Source organism: Cladophialophora bantiana (assembly GCF_000835475.1).
Source record: "Cladophialophora bantiana CBS 173.52 unplaced genomic scaffold supercont1.2, whole genome shotgun sequence".
Lineage (NCBI taxonomy): Eukaryota > Fungi > Ascomycota > Eurotiomycetes > Chaetothyriales > Herpotrichiellaceae > Cladophialophora > Cladophialophora bantiana.
This window is the reverse complement of record NW_015971576.1, coordinates 1842434-1858303: the sequence shown is the minus strand read 5'-3', so window position 1 is coordinate 1858303 and position 15870 is coordinate 1842434. Positions and strand designations below refer to the sequence as shown.

Genomic DNA, 15870 nt, shown 5'->3' with positions numbered 1-15870 from the left:
GCGGTGGCGATGGCATTTTTTATTCATGACTCTGGTCTCTTATCTCTCGGCGGATGCTTCGCGTCAATAGCGATGTGCAATTGTTTCAATCTCACTTTTCTTTTTATCCTTTCCATGGTCTTAGAGAGCAGAAGCCTTCCACGAGGCGGTCAGCATCAGCAGTATCTGGAATGTGATTTGAGGCATGGTTTTTCCTCAGCAAAGGTCAGATCTTGTCTTGCAAGCGGTGGCAATTCCGAGATTCTCTCCCATGGATCCTAGGTACATTTCGGTCTGGAAGAGTCACTCAGTCGGGCAGGAGGGAGGAGGGCGCAGCGCGATAATATGTACTCATATAAAATGGTTTCTTCGGGCCAGAAGGGATAGACTCTACTTGTAGAGAGATGGGGAGATAAAAAGACCTTCAGCCCAACCCCGACAAGGAGGGAGCCGGAGCTGGAGCTGAACTTGATTTCGGCGAGTTATGAAATACCCGCATCTATCCCTCCCTCCCTCCCTCCATACCGTTGCTCTGCTTGTGACGGCGTGAGTTGATCCCTCCATGACACCCGATGTCTGTCCATCCACCATCCATTCATTCATCCAGCCAGCCAACCAGCCAGAAGTGTGTGTGCGTGCCTTCTTGCTCTGCCCTTGGGCACCAAGTCACACATTTCCAAGTAAGCAGCTCCGATGTGCACTCACAGCTCAGCTCAACTGTCAGTCCGGTGTCCATCCCGCGATCCTCTTCCCTCTTCTTTCACTTTCTCTCTTTTTTATTCCACGGACCCTCTCCTCCATTCCAAGACCACATCCGGGGCATCCCGCCAGCATTGAGCTTTAGGAAGCGTGGAAGCCAATTCTCGGGTTTGGCTCACTTCCTTGGGGTCCTCGTCGCTGTACAAGACAAGGGCCGTTCCGTATCGATCACTTTCGGTCAAGATTGAGAAGGACATTTTTTGTTTCTCTCCCTCTTTCCCTTTCCATGGAAATGAGAATCCTAAAGGGCGAGGGGGACCTCTGTGTTATACAAACCTCCACCCTCCGGGACAGTTGTCAGAGGGTGTAGAGTAGTGTGGTAGTAATCAACACCAAGCTGTATGGACGAGGAGAGGAGGTTCTCGGCAAATTGTAATGAGTTGTAGTATAATCAGGAAGGGATGTGCGCAGTTAGCTGCGTCGGTCCATCTGTCTTTCATCTTCCATCTTCTCATTCTCGTCCTCACCGTCGATGCCGTCGGCCGGTCCCGTTCACGGAATCCAGATATCGTCTCCATTTTCATCTTCAGCAGCCAGAACAACGACATTCCCTGCCCCCAGTGCATTCTCTAATTCTTTTGTTGTTAGATCCCGCTTGACGAACCCCACCCTTAAGCCTTGGATTTCCTGCACCCGCAGGAGTTGACGACCTTCGGCTTTCTCGTGGACAGACAGTGGGCCCCGGAGTCGAAGCCCGAATGGTCCGCTCTGGACCACAAGTTTATTCATGACCACGGATGAAGCAAATCGTGGTGTTTGTTTCAAGTAGACACTGGGCAGCCTGTATCTTTCAGCTGTCTCGACCCAGACTCGGCCCTCGATGAGATCCATGAGATCATCCAACTGGCCCCAAGCTTCCTTCTGTGAGCCATCCAGATCCTGGAAACGCAAAAAAGTAGCATCCGCAAATGGATATCTCAACGTTCTGGTGGTTGGAGCCAACACCAGTTCATTTACAGCGGAAAATAGTGGGTCTGTTACGAGTCCTCTTCTTAGTGTAAAGAATGAGAGTCGCTGCAGGTTTCGAAGTCTACCATTAGCGATAGAAGATTGAGCAATGAAAGCAAGATCTCGAAGACCGTTGGCCGCAATGGGATTTTGTAAGGGGGATCTAGCATAGGAGAGACGACGGGTACTAGATTCGATGGTGTTGATGAGTATCGTAGATCCCTCTGCGTCGTTCCTGGGGTTGACGTTTGTGTCCTCTGGGTGTTCGACAGGGCTCGTATTAAAAAGCTCGCCACACAGTCTGGGAACCCTGAGACGCAGGTTGGATAACGAGGGTATTCTTTCCCTCACTAAATGACAGAAGCAGGAGTGCTCCAAGGGTGGCAAGCATTGCTGAAAGTCGGCATCACCAGCGTCGAGTTCCAAATGCTTCAGCGACTTCGGCAACGCTCGCAGGATCTCTGGAATTGTACTCTCCACAGCCTTGCACAATGGCAGGCGCACCCTCGCACGAGCTGAGGCGACCAAACTGAAACTCTCCAGTCGAACCATGCCCTGTACGATCTGAGGTATGGGCTGTATGACTTTCTTCAGACTGGCTGCCGAACAGATATCGAGCAATCTGTCAGGATTACGGTAAGGCCATTCCATGTAGGAAATGCTGATGCTAAGGGAGCGAGTGAATGCTTGACCGGTAGACGACGATTCCACAAACTTTGCGATCTGAGCCTTTGTCAATGATATATCGGTATAGAGCAACTCATAGCCTATTTCACGCCACACCCGGCAGACAGTGAACGTCTTGAGGAGGGAGGGTGGACGCCGACACGCATCGAAATCTGCTTTGAGGTGAAGCAACACCTTGCGCACCAGTTCCGCAGGAAGATTGTCGGCCATGACACTGCGCGGCGGCAAGACAATGGAAAGGGAGTGTGGGTATAGAATGTCTACACGCCGTCATGTAAAGCCGCGCGGAGAGAGAGAAGGACGGCGGGAGAAAACCAGCCTGAAGGGTCTTAAGCAAGACCAGGCAGATAGGTGGAAGTGAGAAAAGTGAACGAGCACCTTTCCGTGATTGCTTTGCCTACCTTGTGAAGTCTACCAAGCGCAGCCCAGAGCTTCGTGCAAACCGACCTGTAGTTTCAGAATTGTACCGCGCCTCGATGGCTGAAGGCGTCTCTTGTGTTCAGTATCGTCCTGGAAAGCACCCTGCACTGGTGAGTGTCCGTGACAGCCTCCCATGTATTGTCAACGAGTTTCCGTCTCTTGAAGAGCCTTTTCTACTCCCAGCGTCGTTCCACAGTGTCGTTCGGTCAGCACCGAGGCAAAGGTCTGTATTGGCGCGACGAGTTTGTTATGGCACAGGGTGCATTCTGTTTGGGCATATTCTAGGCGGGTCTTCACCATCCGGACAAAAGCCCAATTGAACAACACAGATTCTCAGAAAGGATGGAAGTGGAGCTGGAGCGATATTAATTAACGACTGCGAGGTTGGGGCTACGGGGTCGCCCACTACTCCTACCTATCGGGTCCGTGAGTGTCCTATCACTTCGGGCGATTCGACATTTCACCCCTGCTAATGGGGGCTAGTCGATGGGCCACTACTTGTAGTTCTTAGTTAGGCCTTGAGTCTACTTAAAGAACCCCATATCGAATTTCGATGCAGGGGGCAAAGGGGACAGGCCTGCGCGGCCTTGTGGGTAAGCAAAACATACTACTCGGTACTACAAGGGGACTTTCGGACGAGGCACTTTTCGAGCGGTTTGCCCACGGCGCAGCCTCCTCCATGATCATTACCATTATTAGTGGATGTAGGTATATAAATGTTTTATGGTCTTTGGGGAGTTTCTATGGGTCAAACTTGCCATCTTCAAAGGCCTTGTGCTCCCTTTCAATCTCGAGCCTGACCCACACATAAGAAACGGCCGCCCAGATGGCGATATAGGAGAAAAGAACACCCAGCGAGAGTCCGAATGCGTAGTGGAATTCCAAGGTCCAGATGACGGCCGACACACACCCGATGTACGTGCACACGCCCAGGAGCCACCACCAGGTCAGGTAGCGGAACATGTGTCGAAAGGCCTTGTTATTCTCATAGCGGTCGTTGTAACGGACGCGGAATTCGCGGTCCTGCAGACCGTCGACGGCGATGAAGTCTTCGGCGGCGTAGTAAATGAACGGACGCAGCTTGGTGCCGCGAGGCTGCGAATTGATCCCAATGGGAATCTTGATGGGGAGGATCTCGGTGATGAGCATCAGGATGCCCAGAAATCCCATGATGAAGGTCGGCGAGTAGAGGTACAGATGGGGTAGCACCAGAGAGCTGCCGACGACGAAGGGGATCAGGGCCAGGATCATGGCGACCCCGTAGACCCACGACGTGGCATCCAGCTCCCACTTGCTCCTTGACAACAGGGGGGCGCAGTCTTCGGTGTGCACGAACAGTCTGTACACCCGTGCAATCAAGATCCAAAGCTCGCCGGCGCCGAACGAGATGATGGCGTAGCCAAGAATGTTTTCGTCGTATTCAGGTTTGGGGATTGGACACTCCCGTGGCGTGCTGTTGAACTGCTCGCGGCATTCTCTCTCCCAGCGGTGTTTGTGGGAGTTGTACCATGTGTAGTAGATGATGCATGGGACGATGATGTCGAAGAGCAAAATGGCCGGCAGTCCGAGCGTGATGCCCAGATGCTGCATTGGGTGCGCTTCTTTTTGCATCATCTTCGTCTCTTTGCGCTTCAGGCGCGGGAGTGTGCGAGTGGATGAGGCATACGTAGTAGCTCTGTTTTCGAGCCGCGGTCGTGTTGCTCTCGCGGTTGACTCGTTGTCGGCATTGGGGGAGGGCTCAGAGTCGGGTTTTTCGTCCAACTCATCACGGGGCAGCCCCAATGTCGTGCCACTGTCGGGAGTATCGCTCGAATCCTGTTGCTGTTCCTGGTCTTGTTGTCCCAGCATTTCTTTCTCCGGATCAATCACCGGCACCCCGTCACTGTTGTCCCGCCAGCTCACTCCTGTGACGGGCCGAGTCTCAGGCTCGTCGTTGTCCATCCTCAACTCGTGTCTGTTTTCTTTTTGGTGCTTTCACCAATTTCGAATATCTCCTCCTTCAGCTGCAACCTTATGGTGCTCTCCCGATCCTCGAAGAGACAGAATGCACATAGGAAAGTAGTAGCGGGGCAACGCTCATTTAAGAAAGCACATCTCCCTAAAAGGGGGAGCGGAAACCGAGCGTTGACTCAGCCAACAGCATTATATAAGTCATGGGATTCGCGGCAGAAAATTTCAGCCTTTGGCGCGGAAGATCGGGCCCATGATCCACCTCAGGCGCTTTTTATTCGCGCTCTAGGAGACTGGCGAACGATGCCCCTGCAGATCTGCGCGCCGGGGCTTCCGCTTCAAGCCTCGATGCATTCTGAGTTCCCTTCATCTGCCGGCAGCCAGTCCGCGGCAACGTCATTGTTTACCTGTTCGAGGCAATCGAACTTTAGTCCGGCTTTGAATTCAGCCACGCTTCAACGTATTAGGCGCTGTTATTGACTCAGCAGTCGGCGGAGGAAGTGATCGAGGCTGGAAAAGGAATCTGTGGACTAGGCCGTCGGTGGACTCGATGATATATATCTGGTCCAGGAGAGGAGCAGGACCTGTTTTTTAATTCTGCACAGATGGTGAACAATCGAACCTCTGTACCGAGTACTCGTCTGGAAAACAATCTGCACCGCTATACCTCGTACAATGGGTCTTGGTTCCTGCCATTGGCACCACCGTGTACATATGTACTCCGTATTGCGTTGCGAGTGTGCTAGTTGCCGGTTCGCAGAACATGAGGACCTTGGTAAGACCTTCATAAGCCCTTTGGGAGCCCCGGTGGAAAATATGGAACCCGTTTCAGCACCAAAAGCCCAACAAATGATGAGTTGAGAGTTAATAGCTAGGAGGCCGTGGCTGTTTTAGGCGTGTCGGACAACCGACCGCTTCCGCGCTGCTACGTCATCCTCGCCGGCCTCGTTTCGGCCAATTCTTCGACAGCAGTATTTGTACAGAGCGCCAACAATCAGGCCGGTATGTACCAAGGGTCCAAGGGACCAAGGCTCTGTACATATGCATTCACCAATCCATGAGCATGGCCACATTACAGAATATTGTCAGCTGGAATTCTTTGCAGCATCACAACGCTGTGATCACGACGACCAGCAACGATTGCCTTACTTTCGGAGTCCTACTGTGTCTGGCATAAACTGAATGTGCGCTTCTATCAAGTGGCTGCTGTTATGGCCGCTGCTATCCTCTGGCTCTCCTTGTAGTGGCTCACCGCCAGACACATGACAATGACCTCCTCCATCATCGCGCCGCTTGTCAGGCACGGCGCCAGCATTTCCATGCTCCCGCCGCGCTTCGGCCCCTTGTAGTTGGGCTTGTATCTGGCGATGGCCAATCCCTGGCCATTCAAGAGCACCATGTTCAAGTCATCGAGTTTCTTCCGTGGCGTCCAGGTCATCTTCTCCCCGCCAAGTTCCGGGGAAGCGTACGAGTACTGGGTCTTCATAAACCCCGAAGACTCGAGCGAGAGCGTCCGCCCATGCAACCTCATGTCAATCCGGGTCGTCAAGCAATGGAAGTCGACTGTCGCGACCTCGCCATCGTTGGAGTTAGAACGGATTGTCATCTGCGGCTTCCGGTATCTCGCATCCACGGTGTAAATGACCGTTGTCGGGTCTGTGTCCAGCACCCGGATTGTCGTGTGGTGATTCCAATAATCCTGGTACTGGACGTGCAAAGTACGAGATTCTGAGCCTAGATCTGTGCCATTGAACTGGAAAGGCTGCTGTGGCTGGAAACTTGCCCACTGGTCGTCTTCGTCTTGGGTCAAGTCGGATCCGACTGCTTCGGTTTCCTGATGTCTCTTGAAGGGGTTCTTCATTTCGTCGTGTTTGGGTGACTGGTCTTTGTTGGCAATCAAAAGTCTCTTTTGCTTCTTGAGAGATCAGATGAGAGCATGCAGGTAGCGAGTCCCTTGCTTTTATGCTACCAGTAGTCCATGGTAAAGTCCTCGGTGTCGCCACCGGAGCGCTGCATAGAACCTATTCCGGACTAGCTTCAAAAGCAATGGTGCACAGCCTGGTAGCATAGAGCCTTGTACATCACTTGGGGACCAGGCGGCCTTACTTGGGCGTCGCTAACCACCGAGCAGCACTTGGCTGGGGCTAAAACGGGTACCCTACAAGTACCTAGCTCGCTAGGTCGATACCACATTACTTAGAAGATGCCTACACACGACTTCGACGCGCCGGTATTGATATCCAGAGAGCAGTGCCACACAACTTTTGGGAGATATGGGGAGTTTGCCTGCAGAGCCCCAAGTTGAAATGCCCTGCTATCAGTGATTGTCACACAGAGTCAGTCACAACGGCCCTCCTACGAAACATCCGGTGTACATAGTAATAGGGCTTACAAGGCTATGACCTCTTTCGCCATCGCCTTAGCAAGTTGTTACCCAGTCAGCGACCTTTAAATCCCGTCGTCTGGTGTCCAGAATTTGTTCCACCGTTCGTGTGTGGCGCTTGCCTCGACATCTTTCTTGTCATAGAAGCGGAGATCAGTGCTCAACCGAATGCGACCATGAGGATCGTTGTTAGCCGCTGCCGTATGAATCGTGTATGGCAGACGGAAGACCACATCGCCAGCCTCGAAATCAGCAACAAACCAATTGAATTTGGTTTTCTTAGCGAGGTGCTCATGATCTTGCTGGAAAACCATTGGATCCATCGAGAGGACGCCCGTGGCGGACATGTTGCGATTGAATGCCGAGACCTTTCCTCGGGAGCGAAGTCTTTCGCGCGTACCCCGAAATCATCCTCGATGGCCTTGGTGAGACTGGTGCTGTCTTCCAGATAAACAAGACCTCCTCCTGTGGCTGTGACGTCCCCGAGGGGCACCCAGGCGGTCAAGAAGAAGGCATCACCTCCGCGAAGGAAGAGTTTGTCGTAATGAACGCCAATGCTTTAACCACCAGGGATATTGTGCCGAAGCATGGTTCTCTTGACGAGGACTTCTTTTTCCCAACCCATGATATTGCGAACCATTTCACGCAACTTGGGGTGCGCCGCGAAATCCAGGTAGGGCTGCTGCACATGGCCTTTACGAGACGCTCCAGTTCGTCGTTAACTGTTGGACCTCCACCACCAACGCCATTGTGCAATGAGATGTCTTCGGCCATGTTGTATTTGCCGTCCACTGGATCTATGTCTGGCTTCAGCAGACCCAGGGATTTGAACTGGGAAAAGTAGTGTTCTCGCGTCTTCAGAACGTCGTCTCGTGGTAGGAGACCCTTGACAAAGACATACTCATCCTCAAACAGGCGACGACGAATCTCTTCGATCGGGGTCTCGCTTGAGGTTTCGCATAGCCAGCCGAGCATGGACTGGGGAATCGAGTCTTGGATGGCACGCACATTTGGAGGAAGAGGCTTGGTATCTGGTCCTGAATCAACTCTTGCCATCGCGAGTCCTGGTCAGGATGAAGTTCGTCTTAGACCTTGACCCCGGTGGAGTCTGAGATTTCAGAAGCCAGAGAAGGAGCGATATCATCTTGCTAACGGACGCCAGTGGGTGCCAGTCAATTGAAGTACGTCCCAGATCCAGACGAGAAATGCGTCGGCCTCACCGGCCTTCAGGCACTAAGGAAGTGGGAGAGTCTGGAGAGTCACTATGGGGGAAAAATTGGCTGGGTTGGACTGGATTTTGGGGCCGTTCGGGGCGAGACGTCGGGCCACTTCGGGGCCACTGGGCCGTTTTCCAAGCTTAAGCGCAGGCTAGTGAGGCCACTGCAGCGTGACTTAGCCTAGTGCTACATACTCGCCGCTGCCTCTCACTCCCTTTCCTTTCTCCTCACATCTCATTCTCTCCTCGTTGTTCGTATTAGCGAACAGAGTCATGCTTTCCAGGAGCACCACCAGCACCCTTCTCTATGCTGACAAAGATAATCAACCTCATGTGAAAGCTACAAGATTCTGTTCCCGAATCAGCAGCCGACAATTCTCGATCTCTCATTGACTAGAGAGCCCTTTTGAATATAACCTCGGCGCGAAATTGGCACTCCCGGCCACAAGTGACTTTGTGTTACCATCAAGTAGACTATGCTGTGGACAAAGTTGAACAGCGTTCATATGCTGATAAAGGCCATTTGCAGCAGCATTTGTAATACGCGCAGGCTCTAGTTCCTTCCTGTCCGGGATCCAAAGCCACAAGGCAAAGAGGGAGGAAGAGGGCTGATCCAATGGTCCAAGCATTGCTCAATCTTGCGCCAGTGCACGCCCACGAACACCATCATTAGAACATGGTTGCAGAACAAGCGCCGCGTTTCCGCAAACAGGTAGCAGGACAGCACTCCCCTGTTGCCAGTGTCGCAAAACCTCTCGACTAAATTATTTGTCTTCCTCGACGTCGTTAATTGACCCAGAAATATGGATTGTGAGCCGTTTGTGGGTCTCTCAGTCTTTCAGAGTCCTCAAGCCAATCAATTACTCCCATTGCATGCCCATATCGGGTATCAGTTCTAAATGTCGTTCGACTCAATTGCAACGTCGCAGATCTTCTTGAAGGGCCTGAGAATGGGGATTGGCGGCCTGCGTACAGGGGTTTTCAGATCTTGTCGCCCTAGTGCCTTAATTCGACGAGATATCATCAAGAGATCTAGGCCGTCCGTGGTGCCGAAGCATTCAAATCCTTGATAACAGCTCGCAGCAGGCCCCTTTGGTACAGGTCGAGGTAGGAAAAGCGGTCGAAAAGTTTCGCAAGCTCATCCTCCCGAAAGAGTTTGTGGGTTTCTCGACCATTCGCACGCTCCATCTGTAGAATGGCTGCGAGAAACCATCCTCGATTGCTTGTTCCCGCAGACACGGCACCGACTAGAAGGACCCATAGGTGGGCGTCTCCAAAGTCGATCCATTCTCTTGGTCTGATACCTTCGAGTCGAAGTCTCAGTTTCGAGGCGAGGACTTTGCATGTTCGTCGTCGACCAGTAACTGTCATTACCATGAATAACCACACGATCAAGACAATTCTGATGGCATCCACTTTACCATCGTCAACTTGGAGTTCCAGAAGTCGGTGTCTGAGTGCACTTGTCCGGAGAAGGAGCCAGTGGAGAATTGTTTTGGATCCAGCCGGTGCATTTCGATCTGACGGCGGTGGTCTCAACTGCCGCTGCATGATGTGAACCGTGGTGGTAAGATCTATAAGCACGCGCTGCATCTGTGTTGGCAGAAGTTTTTGATACCTGGGTTCTTGAAACCAGTTCGCGGGGGGATTAGAATGGACGTGAACCACGTCCACGTGCTCCAGCTCTAGTTCGCCGGGGTCGAAACACGAAGCAGGAAACAGAGGCTTCTGGAAAAGTTCTGCTGCTAGATAGCCGTCCCCAATCACTATCCATTCCCGCAGTGAAGGATCGATTCGTTCGATGCCCCCGAGCTGTGATAGAAGACTTCTGGCCGCTGTGAGATGAATGAGAGCAGAGTTCAGTTCGTATCGGTAAAAATCCGTAACAGCCATTTGATGTATGTCAAAGATAAGTCTTTGGTTAATAGGGGGCGAAGATCTGAGATGCCGGCGTATTGCGTCGATAGCTTTCGTTACCATCTGACTAGTGGTGTCATCGTCTCGGTTCATCTGCTCGAAGTACTGCATTTGACTTGCCATGGACGCCAGCAAGGTGTAAAAATGCACCTCTTTCTCGAGGCATCCTTTGACCAATGTTAGGACATCCTTCTGAAAGGTGTAAGTATGATCGTCCTGCACTTCAGAATGCCATGTCCTAGGATGGGAAACATGGATGAAATATTGGAGAAGACCATGAGCTTTGCGGTCGACATTAACCACGGTAGTTGCGAAAGGATCAATGATGTGCAATTCATCTGTCGGCACACGGGGGATGCCATGTACCGCACAAGGCTGTTTGGAAATCACAAGGCAGCGGCACAGTGCACTGGGGTCTAAGGATCGCGACACTGTAGATTGCGGTGGTCTTTTGTTGGATCCAGCATCCGCCCGTCTACGGGTGGTGCCAGATTTGACGCCCGGCTTGACTTCAATGAATGGTAGTTGCTCGGTCTTGTTGGTCCCGTGAGGAATCGACGACTGTCGGCGATGCATGCTGTCGATCTGGACATGGCGGTGGATCAGCCGCCTTTCCTTGTCGTCGCTCCTTGAGAATGACTGGGATTTCGGATCTTTGACGACGAAAAGATATCGAGAGACACCCTGGTTGATCTCTCCCATGGCGCCAATCTTTGCACATTGTCGCTTAGAGAGTGCCTGATTGTACCCAAGGGGTTGAAACGATGTGGGTAGTTCACGTTCGATGCAAGATGTATAGCAAGCACTGCCAGTCGCTAGGAAAAGAAATTGCCCACTCGGGAAAGGGATTATTGGGCTCTAGGGGCATGTAGGATTTGTGAAGGAGAAATGGAGCTGTCCAATATCTACCTAGACAGGTAAATGGTTGGAAGTACGAACAACTGAACGAGAAGAGCGGAAGACTGGTGCGCATTATCGCGATGGGAGTTTAGGGACCTGGGAGCCTTGACTTGGAAGAACATCGGCAGACCAAAGTGAGAAGTACTGTAACACACCCGACAGAGACCTCCATAGATAGAAGTCAGCTCGCGGGATTTATAGAAAGACTGGGACAATTTCCAAGGACGCAGTTTTCCTGGTTGGTGTCGTGAGGTAAGTGACCTAGTTCGTCAGTTCAACGATGAATTGGGTGGAACTACCTCGTACAAAGGTGTCAAGCGACAAGCTCAGTAAGAGTCACGTGCCGGCCAAGAGCGCGACACGTTCGAGTATCCAGCACCCTGCAACTTGGGTTTGAATGAGGCACCGGGGTGCGCATCCCTCACCAACTCGACACCACTGACACCATTGTATGTACCCGGTACTCTGCACCCACTGACATATCGTCCTTTCGACGATTCATACACAAACTGCCTCCTGTGCACCCTCGCCACCGTCTTTCGCCAGCCAAGTGTCCGGCGCCCGCTACCAGCCTCCAACCTCCACATTTTCGACCCCATCTCTCTCCAGCTTCGACCGAGGTTATATGTCGGAAATCGTTCTCCACTCTAGCGGCCTCGACAATGCCTATCGCTCCAAGACCGGAAAGGTGCTACATAGAGGATGTATATCTCCAGCCGCCCTATCAACTGGCCAAAGTGCGGAGGACTCGGCTTTATGTTGGACGCCGCCCTGAAGGTTCATATTCGTTGAAGAATTCCTCCGTTTCCGTCGACTTTACTCGGTAACCACTGCAAAGATCTCTAACTCATCGACCGAGTACTCTCTCTCAAGAGTCGGCAGCAAAAATGCCCTACACATCTCCCCACCCTCCATTGGATATTCCCAAATGCAACATTCTCTCATACGTTTTCCCTCCTGAGAAGGCTCCCTCCAACAAACCACTATGGATGGACGCCGAGAATCCCTCCAACAGCCTCTCGCCAGCCCAGATGCTGTCGTGGGTCAAGAGATTCGCGGTTGGCCTGGATCGACTAGGCGTCAAACAACAACAAGCCGTCATGGTCTTCACACCGAACCATCTCTACGTTCCCATGGCATATCTCGCTGCTGCCGGATCTAAGCGCTTCTTTACCGGTGCCAATCCCATCTACACCGTCAATGAGGTCGCCCACCAGATGAAAGCAATTGAAGCTGCGGTTGTGCTCATCCATCCTTCCCTGCTCGAAACCGGTGTGGCTGCCGCTAAACAAGCCAATATCCCACTAGACAGGCTCTTCATATTCTCCGACTCCGAGTGTCCAGCCACAAACGGCATCAAGGATTGGCGGTCAATGGTCGCCTCAGAGTCAGAGGCTGAGTCTTGGAAATGGGATCCTCTCGAGGGGGACACTGCCCTGGAAACCATTGCCGCCATCAATTTCTCTAGCGGAACTACTGGCCTCCCCAAGGGAGTGTGCATTACGCATCGCAATCTGGTTGCCAACTCTGCGCAAACAATTTTCAACAAATACCATGGCACTCAGTACTCCGAGCAAGATCCTGGCCCCGAGCGTTGGCTGGCGTTCCTTCCTCTGTATCACGCCTATTCCCAGTTATGGACCATCAACATCGCCTGCCGACTTCAAGTCCCGGTCTATGTCATGCCCAAGTTTGTGTACGAAGACTTTTTGAAGCACATTCAAAACTATAAGATAACGACACTACAATTAGTTCCGCCGGTTCTTGTCATGTTAAGCAAACGGCCAGAGACAGCCAAATACGATATCGGCAGCCTTGAACAGATCCTTTGCGGCGCAGCCCCGCTGAAGAGCGATTTGCAAAATGAAATCATGACGCGTTTCAACGTGGTTGTGGTCCAAGGCTGGGGCATGACTGAGACTACGTGTGCCGGCATTATGATGCCGGGAATGGCCAAGGACCTGACTGGCTCGATTGGTCATCTGCTGCCCAACACTGAGGCGAAGCTCGTCGATGATGAAGGCAACGACGTGACAGCGGAAGGCGAACCGGGTGAGCTCTGGCTGAGAGGACCACAGATGCTGCTGGGTTATTGGAGAAACGAACAAGCCACCAAAGAGAGTAAGACGGAAGACGGCTGGTTTAAGACCGGCGACGTCGGCGTCTGCAAGGGCGAGAAGTGGTGGATTGTCGACAGAAAGAAGGAACTCATCAAGGTCAACGGATTGCAAGTGGCACCTGCTGAATTAGAGGCAGTTTTGCTTGAGCACGATGATGTTGCAGATGCAGCTGCTGTGGGGATCGTTGTCCACGGCGAAGAGCTCCCACGAGCCTATGTGGTTTTGCAAGAGCGGGCCAAGGGCAAAACCACAGAGGAAGATATCAAGGCTTTCGTGGCAAGCAAGGTGGCTAGGCACAAACGGTTGGCCGGGGGCGTCAAGTTCATCGATGAGGTGCCCAAGCTGGCCAGTGGCAAGATTGTGCGCAAATTGATGAAGGAGTGGGCGAAGCGAGACGCAAAGGAGGTTGAAGGCATAGTAAAAGCAAGACTATAGAGGAGAATGGGCATGCGCTACCGGTGCGTGTGCGGGATCAAGATGTCGACACACCACCGGTCTGACTCGACAAGGAGGTCAGCGCCCTGCCTCGTTCCGCGGGCTACGAATTCCAGCCTAAAGCTCTCACAGTGCGATCTGCGTCTGTGAAAAGCCGCCAGCATGGTTGCAAGAAACGGCAGAGAGATCGTCGCATCATCCCCAGTTCAGAGACTCGATTTCTTCTGCCTTTCTTGCGCATCATTGCCATGCCAGCAATACCACTTGTCTTTTCGAGGCCATGACTCTGGTCCAAACGACACACGAAGGAGTATTGGCATGCAGCAGAAGGTACGTTCAAAATGATGATAAACTGGGTTAGAGCATCTGCGATCTGGCTTTAGAAAGAACTGAGCAATCATCCCAGCGGATAATACTACACTTTCTTTTGCCTGCGCATTGATCTATCCTCTCATTTTCAGTTGATCCTAGCTGGTCTTCCGTCTTCACTCTCGGCCGTACCACTTTCCTTCGACCCTGGAAATCGCATCTCCCCCCTGAGAGTTCTCTTTTGCTTGCACCTTTCCCTTAACTTTTCTTCCTCGCCGTCACAAAACATTCTCTGCATGCATCATCCTGCAATCATCGCCTGCTCACTTATCAAATCCCTATCTATCAACCTCATCAACCGCCGTTCTGAGCCATAATGATGGGCTACTTCTGCCACTGTCGAGTCCGCGATGATGCTGTCCAGGTCCGTCGTCGAACTGGTTACGAACGAGTCAACATTTCCTTCAAGCGGACGGTGAGAGCATCCTACAACTCTGGGAAGTCCGGATTGCCTCCAGACTTGGGTAACTTTCCTCTATACAAGGTCAAAAACCTACGCCAATTCTCTTCCTTGCGAGGTGGTTGCAAGGGGGCCGGGAGGTACTTGCCGATGTAAACGTATGTACCTTCATCTTCTGCTAGGTTCGAGCCAACTTATATCTCAGAGCGGGAAACATTGTGGATCAACTTCATTGCAAATTCGCCCCTTGCCGTCAAAGTATATCTGGGCTCCGTTAATGCAGTCTCAGCCGGACCGGCTGCCGAGGGGTTCTTTTACAGAACAGCGCCGCCAAGTCCTTAGGTCTCAAGGAAAATTCGTTCAAGAATACATAATCCTCCTGGGTCAGCATTGGCTAGACGGGATCGTGTCTAGCAGCGGATTAGTCAAGCAATTCGTCGCTACATGACTAGGAGAGGGTTACACGGTCGAAGCGCAGATTACAGGCCATGAAGCACCCACGGGATTGAGATCACACCAGGCGTTCTGAGCCCTTCAGCCAATATTCGAGCGAGAGTAGTTCTCTGGAACAAAACGACCCACTTGGGTGTCCTTTCGGACTCGAACTTTAGGTACATTGCTTCCCAGTGAGCATCCTGACCGGTGTGATGGAACAAAGCTAACCGCATCGAAATCTCGGTGAACGACTCGTTCACCATGGACACTGCGAACCGGTTCGCATAAGCGCTCTCAAGTATCAACATCTCCCATTCATCCTGCGCTAACACTGGTCGTAGATTGAGACGGTTTACTTGGACGAGGTATTGACGGGAGGCAGGGCTGGACACATACATCCCTGGAAGACTGCTAAGGAAATGGGGATTGCTGCAGGTGGGAGGATCAGACAATCATCAGGGACTCCTGGCCACCGGCAACTGGCGTAAGAGCGTTACTATTGCCTTCGACGTTCAGATGCTGAACGCCGATGTCTTCGGGAATGTCACGGGTCTCCCAGCGCCAACTACCCCAATCACGATAGAAACCCGCGCGAGTTTGGCCTCCCTTTTTCAAGCTATACGAAGAACTAAGCAACGTGCACGGTTCATCCGACAAGGTTAAATCGGTCAACGAAATCGATGAGGTTGAGGACCGTAGCTTCGCTGTCCCGACCAAAGCCCTTGATAACCCGTTTTACGCGAAATCAAAGTCCCAAACCAGCGTCGGAGTTAACAATGATGAGGACATTTCGAATCTAGCAGGGCCGATAAGCGAGTTTCGCCCCGTCTTTGAGATGTATCACGAGTGGAATCACGAGTTCCAGGGCAGGAACATCGCCGCCTCGTGAGCAATTTGCTAGGTCACACGCCCCTGGGAATGGGCAAATGTTGCAAAAGGTCTGTCAACGATT

The 15870-nt window shown here is 52.2% G+C and overlaps 7 protein-coding genes across 7 annotated transcripts; 2 read left to right on the top strand and 5 right to left on the bottom strand.

Moving 5' to 3' along the window:
* Nucleotides 1-1230: 1230 nt before the first annotated feature.
* Nucleotides 1231-2583, bottom strand: Z519_01690 (uncharacterized protein; the record flags this gene model as incomplete). The annotated part of the gene is made up of 1 exon (XM_016759447.1): nucleotides 1231-2583. One exon carries the CDS (start codon nucleotides 2581-2583, stop codon nucleotides 1231-1233), a length of 1353 nt encoding a protein of 450 aa, XP_016624775.1.
* Nucleotides 2584-3534: 951 nt separating this feature from the next.
* Nucleotides 3535-4734, bottom strand: Z519_01689 (uncharacterized protein; the record flags this gene model as incomplete). Its single annotated transcript, XM_016759446.1, has 1 exon — nucleotides 3535-4734. One exon carries the CDS (start codon nucleotides 4732-4734, stop codon nucleotides 3535-3537), a length of 1200 nt encoding a protein of 399 aa, XP_016624774.1.
* A 1204-nt stretch (nucleotides 4735-5938) lies between these two features.
* Z519_01688 (uncharacterized protein) lies at nucleotides 5939-6604 on the bottom strand (the record flags this gene model as incomplete). The annotated part of the gene is made up of 1 exon (XM_016759445.1): nucleotides 5939-6604. One exon carries the CDS (start codon nucleotides 6602-6604, stop codon nucleotides 5939-5941), a length of 666 nt encoding a protein of 221 aa, XP_016624773.1.
* Nucleotides 6605-7191: 587 nt separating this feature from the next.
* Z519_01687 (uncharacterized protein) lies at nucleotides 7192-8182 on the bottom strand (the record flags this gene model as incomplete). The annotated part of the gene is made up of 3 exons (XM_016759444.1): nucleotides 7192-7428; nucleotides 7527-7683; nucleotides 7764-8182. The coding sequence occupies 3 exons, from the start codon at nucleotides 8180-8182 to the stop codon at nucleotides 7192-7194; spliced, it is 813 nt and encodes a 270-aa protein (XP_016624772.1).
* A 1192-nt stretch (nucleotides 8183-9374) lies between these two features.
* Z519_01686 (uncharacterized protein) lies at nucleotides 9375-10961 on the bottom strand (the record flags this gene model as incomplete). Its single annotated transcript, XM_016759443.1, has 1 exon — nucleotides 9375-10961. The coding sequence occupies one exon, from the start codon at nucleotides 10959-10961 to the stop codon at nucleotides 9375-9377; it is 1587 nt and encodes a 528-aa protein (XP_016624771.1).
* Nucleotides 10962-12046: 1085 nt separating this feature from the next.
* Nucleotides 12047-13714, top strand: Z519_01685 (uncharacterized protein; the record flags this gene model as incomplete). The annotated part of the gene is made up of 1 exon (XM_016759442.1): nucleotides 12047-13714. One exon carries the CDS (start codon nucleotides 12047-12049, stop codon nucleotides 13712-13714), a length of 1668 nt encoding a protein of 555 aa, XP_016624770.1.
* A 685-nt stretch (nucleotides 13715-14399) lies between these two features.
* Z519_01684 (uncharacterized protein) lies at nucleotides 14400-15807 on the top strand (the record flags this gene model as incomplete). Its single annotated transcript, XM_016759441.1, has 3 exons — nucleotides 14400-14498; nucleotides 15354-15449; nucleotides 15502-15807. The coding sequence occupies 3 exons, from the start codon at nucleotides 14400-14402 to the stop codon at nucleotides 15805-15807; spliced, it is 501 nt and encodes a 166-aa protein (XP_016624769.1).
* Between the last annotated feature and the right edge of the window lie 63 nt (nucleotides 15808-15870).